Consider the following 10562-nt stretch of genomic DNA (forward strand, 5'->3'; position numbering starts at 1 on the left):
CCGCCAGCTTTAGTTCCTCAATTAAATTGATTTTGTTGACTGTCTCAAGTGCTACAATGATATCACTATCAGTGAAACCTGATATTTCAAACAAGTATGGTATCAATTTCATCATTGTTATCTTAACAAAAGACGTGGGACATGAGCTTATCAAGGGAATTCCCCCTGACTAGCACTATCATTGACCTGACAGAATGTTCTAAAAAGAAATTTAGTTGGACCACCATTATTATAATAAAACTGACTTTTCTATTTCGTGATATTGGAGCTTTGGTGTTCTATACTAATTTACATAAGGATTCTCTGCAATGAATACTTGCACTGCGTAAGAGTGTCTCTGAATAGATATGACTGTCATCTATTAGACTGACTGGCAAATTTCCTACATAACTTCTTTTACCAACTATCACACAAAATTGTATAGATTTTGCAGAACCTTGCATATTTTTCAGATATATATACAAAACTTGAGATATTTCTAAAAGTTAACCACTAATAATAATAGCACCTCTAATGACTGCAGTTTTTACCGGTGACCCACTCTGGCACAAAGCCAAGTCAATCAAAAGGACCTGTTCAAAGTCTATTGTCATGTCTATTTGATAAAGAACCACCTGCTGGCCTCTGCCATACAGTAAGTTAGACAAGCCTTGTCTGGTTAGACCATCCTAGCCTGTCTTGACAAACTGTTGTTTTTGCGGAGTTGTCCCCCGTCGAGCAGGCGAGCAACATGTTCAAGACAGGCTAAGACCATCCATGCTGATTAATTGATGACAATAACGCTATGGCAACTAGAAAATATACATATGCGTGTATATATATATACATGTATATATACTTTTCAATATAAAGAATTATCTATAGAGTTTAAAATCATTAATTATATTGACATATCTTGTAGTATTTTATAAAAAAATACATACATGTACAGTGAAATCTATATGGCAACTCTGGTAATTAACATCAAAAATGATAAATGTGAAAACTGTGAAATGCCATGTAAACAACGATAGCTCAACATAATCTAGCTGGGAGAATACGCTGCCAAACCAGCATATTATTATTTACTTTGTATCCAAAAAAACAAAAATGCAAATATTACTGCATCTGTTACCATAAAATTAATAAAGAATGATTTGTAATGAAGTTGTGCACATAATAAGGTTTACAGTTGTTTCTTCTAAAAGCGTCAAAATCGGTCAGAATCATAACTATGTTTTAAATTTGTGGTAACAACTTCTGGCTGTTGCGGAAGTTTGTTTTCAGAACCCAAACACAGCACATGTATCTATGAGACTTCTCTTGTGAACTTGGGCAAATGAAAGAAGGTAGTGCTGCCTCATGGACTGCAGAGTTAATACCGCCCTTGCTGACTTTTGATGATTCCTTGCATTTTTTTACCTTTATCTTCCCTTGGTCTACCGCTTCATCTGATATGGTCAAATTATCCACCCAATGTTTATCCTTTCGTCGAGTTGACCTTCTCGAGACATTTGATCTGTAGTAATAAGCAAGCCTCATGCAATCATTAATGCAAATAGTTGTGGAAAAACAAATAGTTATGAAAGTTAAATTTACAATCAGAGAAAAAGAAGTTATGACTGAAAAAAACAAAATATCCAAAGTAATACTAAAATAAAATAATTAAAAGCTATAAAACAAACAAAATAATCTGACATTGTTTTTTTATAAGTTAACAGATTGGCTTGATAGGAAAATCAACTAAATACTGCAGACAAATGATAAACTGCTTTATGAATTATTCTATTAAGAACAAAAGGTGAACAATTTTCAAGATTGATTTGAACATTAACACTTGCTATAAGACTCTTGTCTAAAAAGTGTCAACTGGAAAGGTGAAAGATCGACATTTAGCTACCAAGTGCCTGCTTGAAAAGTGTGGCATGGAAAAACCTTGACGAGGTGATATAGGGTCAGAGAGACAAATCATACAAAGAAACCAGAAGCTGGTGTAGGGACACCACAGAAATGGCATCAATATTTGCAGTTACATATAAATGTCTGCAAGTGAAACAGCTAGCATTTTTAAAGTTAGAAAATAAAACCTGTGGTGAATTTTATTTTTTAATACTATCGATTGCTCTACTATCGAACATTTCAGTGTTAACCAACCGCTTGCAAAATACATTCAGTATTAGAAGCAGATAGCATTACAAATTGAGGTTGAATTACAATTGATATTTTTGTGGAATTTTAACAAAAAAACTGCTCTTAGCAACATTAGTCAACATCTCAATTAACAGTTTTTTCTTACTAATAGAACATCCTATTTAGTATGATATTACTTGGATGAATCTCTTCACGAGAGGACAACTATCCATCAGTAAATCACCAAGTTTAATGTGTGGAGAGACAATTGATTGAAGTTGAGACATTAACCATGATTTTCTTTTTAGCAAATAATAGTAGAGAGTGTTTAAAAACTTTTACATACTTTAAACTTTAAGTAAATAAATAACTTTAAACTTTAACACATATATATATACATGTATATATACATGTATATATATATATAGATATATAATATATATATATATATTATATATAGACAAAGTGGATACTTTGTCTATGTCAGATATATATGTCTATATATATGTCTTTGGCCAAACATACATTGGACTAACAGAGAACACTTTCAAGACGCGATTCACTAACCATAAAGCTTCTTTCAACCACCCATCTAAGAGAAACTCTACTGAATTAAGTAAATATATATGGTCACTAAAGGACAATAATACCAGCTACACAATATCATGGAAGACTCTAAGACATGCTAAAGCATACAACACTATCTCCAACAAGTGTAACTTATGCTTATGGGAGAAATTCTTTATTATTTACAGACCATCCCTAGGCAACGTAACGAGCTATTATCATCATGCAGACATTCATCTAAGTTCTTGCTACGTAATTGTATCACTTAACTATTTGGCTTTTGGCTTCTGTACACTCATCCAATTATCAACTTATCTAACTCTGCATAACAGCGTATTTATTACTGGTGAATGAAATTCATTTTAGACATTTTATCTGAAGAGTGTGATACTTATTGCACCACATGAAACTATTAGTAATAAAATGTTTAACTTATAGAGTGAAGTTCCACTTATACATATTCTATATTATATATATATATATATATATATATATATATATATATATATATATATATATATATATATATATATATATATATATATATATATATATATATATATATATAGCAAAGGCAATGGCTTTTTTCTGTTCAGGATAGAGTAAAACTGATCATATGATGTAATAATCTTGTCATATAATGATTTGATTAAACATTTCAATTAGTGTAAAGCTTTAACACAGATAATCTGCTTTCAGATAAAGCAAAATCTAATCATTTAAAGTATTCCATAATTAGCTAAGAACTGCAGAGGACTCAATAGAAGCATGGAGGGGCTGCTAATTTAAAGGGTTTCTGGTTATTTTGCCAGAATTCTATTGGCCAAAATACACATTTTTGAAAAGTCGTTTGTCAAATTGAAGCCCTCCGTCAAAAAGTGTTGTTTTGATTTGGACTTAGTGAATTTAGACTATTAGTCAAAAACTCAAATCATTTAGTTGAAAATAATATTGTCACATATTTATATTAAGTTTGACCTGTTAGCTAAATTAATATTCAACTTAGTGTTAGTCTAGCTCTATAATTTTGTACTAGCTTTAACAGCTAATCATATGCTATATTATAATTGCGTACCATAAAGATCCTTCACACAACATTTATATGCATGCAACTTATTTGTATGAAATCCTCCGACATAATGGTGTAGTGGTATATATATACACATATACAGGATATCATGTGTTCCTTTGATTCAAAATCCAAGTTGCTATGCAAAATTTGGTTTACTGAAAGCTACCACAACTTTACCAAAACGCATGATTATTTGTTTTTCAAGCTATTATATATGTAGTGAAATCTTTTGAGATGGCACAATTTTGATGTTATTGCTAGATGTGTACTTTTTAAGAATTGTAGAAAAATGATGGCGTTATAATATAATTATTTTCAATAGTCTTCAATTTCAACTACTAGTCTATGAATTCGACTAATAGCCTGTCGGCAACAACGGTTTTTACCATTACCATTATCTTTTCTACTAAATCTCTATTTACCATTCTAAGTGCAGTAGCATGATAGGACAAATCTGACTGGCATCAAACTAACTAGATATAATTAATGGTATATCAAATCTTGAGAAGAGAATAACTTCAACCTAAACACGCTATTCAGGAATGCCATACAAACAAACTTCCACATCTCAGGAACTTACCAATGATCAATTATCTATCTTGTATAGCGATGATGACAAGTAAAGCTGGAATGTGCTATATAACAAATAGATACATTTAACCTTGGGAAGCTCAAGCTGAACAACTAAGCTATAATTTTAGTTATCATGAAATTCTAATGTGTGTTCACTGAATGTGCAGGTCTAATCACTGATCATGACTCTTTGATTAATGCTCAGTATTAAAATCATGGTTACAGATGAGCTAAGTTACTGAATCTTGTCATATTGACTGCTATTATGTGTTGCTCCACTGTGCGTCACATATATCCCTTTTTCTGTATGATGATGCTCATTAATTATAAAATGCACAGGGTACGATGACTCCAATGGGCTACTGTTTTCACTTTCCTTATTTTTATTTACTGTTCCTTGATTTAATCCTTATTTTAGTTCTTCAAACGTGAAAATATTCTTTTTTATTTTTGTGCCAAAAACTTTCTCCAGTCAGTAGTTTTAGTCATTATAAGATCCATCATTTGTTAAAACATCTACGAATATATTTTACCAGCATATTTGTTGCTAACTTGTTTACCACTGTCGTGACAAGTTTTAGACTGCATCTGCATTAACATTGACTAGGTAGCGTACTATATCGCATATCTGTGCATGCATCGCTGCCACAGATGGCTCGTAAACACTGACTGTGTAACATTATAATTATAGTGGGTATCATCGGCTGCATCTACCAGGAGACAGAAATAGAACTAATGACAGAGATGAAGGGCAAAGCTGTGTTCATGCCTCGCTCTTTATCAAGTCTGCCACACGTCACCCCTTCCCTTCCACGTAAGGCTGGTCAACATGGCATGCAGTATGCCGGTGGTATTCCACAATATATTAGTGATTGTCTGTGATAACATTATTCACACTATTACAGACCCATCTGCGTTTATACCAGCGAGTAGTCTGCAACAGATTGTTCTTTATACACAATGCAGTCACTGCAATGATAAAATACTAGTCCCGCAGCGACTATCACGAAGGGAAATATACGATAAACAATCCGCGACATCCAATAATTGTTCCCGAAGTGGTGCACATTGCACAAGACTATTGAGGATGCTCGCGGAAATATTGAACGAGTTTGACAGTGACAATCTTTTCCGACATATCCGCATTGGCTTAGCGAGGTCATCGGTTTACGGTAGACATCGTCTCCGAGTAATCACTGAGAGGACAACCCTAATATACGGCGGAACAATGTGAACCAGCTTTAACAGTCAGTGGTTGAGCTTGTCATGGGAGTTTTATCAAAATCCACACAAACCCCGATGTCGGATGAACGTTAACCAGGTGGTGAATGGCTCTCAGTATGCTAAGATATGGTTTAATTGAGGGGAGACAAGGGTGTCAGCAATACCATCGCTACATATATTAAAGTCTTTATGGTAAGGCTGCCACAGACCTCCATATATATTCTAATGAAAACATGAAAGCATTAAACTAACCTTGCAGAAAGAGGTCGAGCAACTGTCAATTGGGGATGAAGGGAGCTCCGCCTGCTCTTATCTTTCAGTGGTGTGACACTCGGCTGGTCAATCGGTATCATAAAACACATTGATCATTTACATAACAGGAAATGCTTTTGCTGAACTCTCTGGGCATAGAACAAACTTATAATATTGTCTTACGTCCTAAGTAAAAGCTTCTTACACAAGACTATCGATCTAATCAGATGGGCTGAAGGTTAGTTGAGTTAGCAGAGAATAAGAACAATGCTAGGCTAGCAAATGAAAATGCATTACACTGGCTACGTGATTGACAGTGGCGTTAGCTCGCATGCAGCTAAGACTGAATACTTGCTAAAGACAGACCAAGCAGCAAGGAGTATGTTGGCATTGATTCAAATGGCGACTGCTAGAGCAAGTACTTGTTCATATATTAATAGTACGACTAGCATCACTCTGAGTGGCTGCTGACAATTGCTTACTAGCCCCTCAGCACTCGCATTTAAGTAGTTAGATTGAACAGACCTGAATGACTGTTAGTTGAACAGTAAGTTGAACAGACCTGAATGACTGTTAGTTGAACAGTAAGTTGAACAGACCTGAATGACTGAAGCGGGAGGACATGTATGTACAAACACTGGGGAGGTTGTGATAACAGTTCCAACGTCCACTTTGGGTAACGGAATGGCAGCTGAACTTGGTGTTTCCACAACAACATCAAGGAGAGGCTGGGCCAGAATTTTCTTATGAGATTTAGTTTCTTTTGCCACAGCTATTTTTGGCATTTGATCTGTACCAGTTTCAACTGCAGATCTAGAGTGGCCAAAGATACATGAAGAGTGGGTGAGGCAATGAATGCTATTTAGGACATTTAGTCAATTGTATAGTGCTACATTCTGTCTGTAACAGTCATTCTTCTGTATTAACAACTAGACTAAGGTGAAACCACTTGAACGGCAATGATAACCAGTTTCATTTTTACATGTATATCCAAAATATCCAAGATGTACTTGCAGCAGTAGTCTTATACTAAATTCTACGGGCTCATCACGGAAACTTTGGGATATTCCACAAAGAAAGGAAATCCCCAAGCTATTGCACAACAGACATAACTTGCCGGAACTGATTCAGTAGTAAGGGTAAACTTTTTAAACATATTTTTGAGTATTAAAGAACAGGAAGTTTGAAAGGAACTCGTTAAAAACTTGTTTACCTTTTATTGTCAGGGGGCTGTACTGAAGTTCTACCGTCACGGGTCTCAATTGGCACAAATATGTAGGTTCTAACAGTTTTGCTGGCTTTTCTAGCATCCTCTACTAACTTGAATTTTGAATTATATTTGAGAAAGCGGGAGCCAGATGGCCTTGAACCATTTTTGCCATTCACCGCTCTCTCAGCATTCTCTAAGCTGGATGTAATTGCCTGGTAATAGCCCTTCGTTTCCAGCGGTTGTCTTCTCTCATTCAACTCTACACTCGTACCATACTTGTTTGACCAGCCAGAAAGTGTCCGCTCAAACAACTCTTTCCGATATTTGCATAGATTTGTGTTTTGTATGGTCTTCTTATCCATTCTCCATTGGGTAACGCTTGTGAAGGGCTGCGCACTGCCACTCGAACAGCCCTGATAGGGCTATAAATCAATACACCATTTGATAATCATGACTGCACCATGAACGTCAAGAGAAATAAAGCAACAAAGGCTATGCTCAAAGTCCATCCAAACCTGATCATGTGTCAAGTTGTGTACCTCATTGGACTATGCACTGATAAGCAGACGCTAGCAGCTTGTATACATCTATACAAAGAAAGAACTGGCCAGATACAACAATGTCCTTGGCCCAGAATCACAAAAAAATATGAGAAGTCTACAAACAAACATGATTTACAAAACGGTGCTATAGTAAACTTTTGCATACCAGGTGACAGTTTTGGCAAACTGCAAATCTTAGCCAGTCCTGTGTAAACATTGCTACAATTTACATACTAGAAAGGGAATGATACCATACCTGTAAAGCAGTAGGTCTTTTCATCTGTAATATCAATAGCTATGTGACTACCACGCCCAAAGGACATTAGCAGTAATGTTAGGCAACACGATGGTCAGTTTTTAACTATTAAAGGCAGTACACATCGATAACAAACCGCTATTCAATATTACATTGTTTGCGCGAATTAAAAGGCATCATAAAGATAAAAACTGCCTCAACAAATAGCCTCACAAACTGTGCCCTCGAATCAGTACTATGAAAACTCATCACTGATGTATTATATGAATAGCTAATAACTCAAGGCGCATCGACGCACCAAATAGGTAAAGATCAAAAACATAAATTAAGCTTGTATCCGGCAAAATTAAGTTATACCCACCTTACCTACAATTTGAATATGTTTTACCAACCATTATACCCGGTTGAAGGGTTTGGTGAACATTACTCTTTGGTAAGAGTGTTGGCGGCCCGAAGGCCAAAAAATTAAAGAAGCGGAAAGAAAAAAAATACAGATGAAAAAAATTATAATCGAAGGCAATACAAGTATGACAAAAGCATTAATTGATGTAGCGAACAAACAAGTTCACTTGAACAAGGTAATAGGTTATGTACATGCACAGGCAACAATACAGCAGGATACGCCGAGCATCTGCTGGCACTTGCAAAATAAAAAAAAAGATTGTTAAGTATTATAGATGTAACACAAAATCTTCTCTAGTTATGAAGTTATAGAATATGTATACTTTTCTCAGCAAAGTGCAACAGTTATGCGGAATAAAATTCCCTGTGAAACATAACTCACTATGTATCAACAATATTGCCGATTGCACAAAAATCCTTAGAATGACCATTTGAGCACCAATGTGATCAATTGAGGGATGATCAATGCTCTAATCTGATTGGTGGTCAATAGCCTAATAATGGTAATAGAATGAGCAAATGGTAGTTACAAGTCTGATACACTAAGTACATAATAGCTGATGCAAAAACATGAATATAGACCATGCCTAAATAATATCCGCGGATGACCCGCAAAATCTAGGCTGGAATGTGCCATCAATGCTCACTGGATTTGACAGGTTTAGCTTTGAACTTTCAACAATGTTTTGAGCTCAGTTGAAAATCGATCAGATAAAACTGGGGATGAGCTTGTCGAGGAACTAAAGTCGCTTTCCCAGCTTGATGAACTACTTGATTGCATCCAGTGAGTGGGTGGCTTCGGCAGAGACTTGGGCGAAGGAGCATCGTTAAACTTCGCACCCGCAAAAAGAGACTGGCTTACACCCATCGACTTCTCAGGTATAACAACAGGTGAGCTCGACTTGAACTGATGCAATGGGGAAATAGACTTTGCTTTTGGCGTTGTTCGAACATTTTCTTTGGTCTTGTTCGGAGCTTGCGATCGCTTTTTATAATTGCGATTTGATATGTTCATACCCTCAGATGATAGGTTACGGGCAGGACTTTTAGCTTGCTAAAAACAAATAATTAGAAAAAAATAGCTCAATTCATTTATAAAAGTTAACTAAATGAATCTAAGCTTTAAAAATCACCATCAGCAACAACATCGTAGGCAAGAATACATTGCACTGACCTTTTTGCTGAAAGCATGGATACCTCCAAACTGAAGCATCGGAGACTGATAACTCTGCTGCATAATGTCAGTGCCTTTTATAGTGCCACAACAATTTAGCTTTCGTGTAGAGGGCTTACACATTAAAATGCAAGTAAGCTTCTTATAGCACAGATTTTGGCTGAAAATATAATATGGCATGCATTCTATAGGCTGTGTTGAACAGCAAATAATTACCAACTTTAAAATATCTAATCCTATTCCAACATAATATAGACATAATACAAACAATTCTGAGAAAATATTGCATTAAATAAAGTAAATATTATGAATTGTGCAAAAAAGCTGTATGTTTCATGATATTAAGCGACATAGAAGTAGGACGACACAGTAGACATAGATAGATATATAACGTGTACTCATTTGTTTTCTACACACGTATATAGATATATACATGTGTAGAAAAGAAATGAACGCAAATACACAGTGTTACGGTCGACAAAATGTATAACTAACAGCTAATACATCACAATCAAGACTGAATATCAGTGGTAGAACTAGAGCAGCAACGTATTGTCAAAACTCAAAAAATTGGACTTCGCTCATGTCGTTTCTACTAAATTAACAACATATTAAAACACGTAATTTAACATAAAAAGAATAGGTAACTGATCCATATACAACTAGCAACCACAAAGGTATAACTTATACGCAATATTTATACCAGTTCACATTCAAACCAACAAATTTTGTTGTTGATATTTTACATAATAGGCAGTCAATTACCTTCTAACTGAATCAGTTGTTTAAGCAAAGTAAATAGTGCTTCGTACCAGACGGAACGAACATATGATACAGTTAAAGATTGCTGGTATAGCACAAATAATAATAGTGTTTCTAGTAGCTAACGACTAGCTGTGGTCTTCTCTCTTCTTCGACTGTCAACAAACTATTTCTACTGGAGCCAATGACAGCGAACAATTACTTCTCTAGCCAATAAACGACAATTCACGTGATGTTTTCATTCTTATCGGAAACACGAGTACGTCAATTGGATGTGCTATTTTAGGAAAGGTTCATGACATCATGAGCTCGCATAGCCTTCGCAGCTAAGACTTTTAACCTAATGAGAGTTACTAAGAGAATCCGAACATAAGCACGCATAGTTAGAACACATAATATGCGCTAAGGCTGAGTAGCTT

The 10562-nt window shown here is 35.4% G+C and overlaps 1 protein-coding gene across 1 annotated transcript; it reads right to left on the bottom strand.

Annotated features, from left to right (window-relative positions):
- Positions 1 to 861: 861 nt before the first annotated feature.
- Positions 862 to 8348, bottom strand: LOC137393592 (uncharacterized). Its single transcript, XM_068080217.1, has 4 exons — positions 7011 to 8348; positions 6397 to 6610; positions 5798 to 5880; positions 862 to 1498 (listed from the first exon to the last, which is right to left on the bottom strand). The coding sequence occupies exons 1-4, from the start codon at positions 7367 to 7369 to the stop codon at positions 1219 to 1221; spliced, it is 936 nt and encodes a 311-aa protein (XP_067936318.1). The 5' UTR covers positions 7370 to 8348; the 3' UTR covers positions 862 to 1218.
- Positions 8349 to 10562: the final 2214 nt, after the last annotated feature.

Source organism: Watersipora subatra, chromosome 4 (genome assembly GCF_963576615.1).
Source record: "Watersipora subatra chromosome 4, tzWatSuba1.1, whole genome shotgun sequence".
In the NCBI taxonomy this organism is placed as follows: Eukaryota; Metazoa; Bryozoa; class Gymnolaemata; order Cheilostomatida; family Watersiporidae; genus Watersipora; species Watersipora subatra.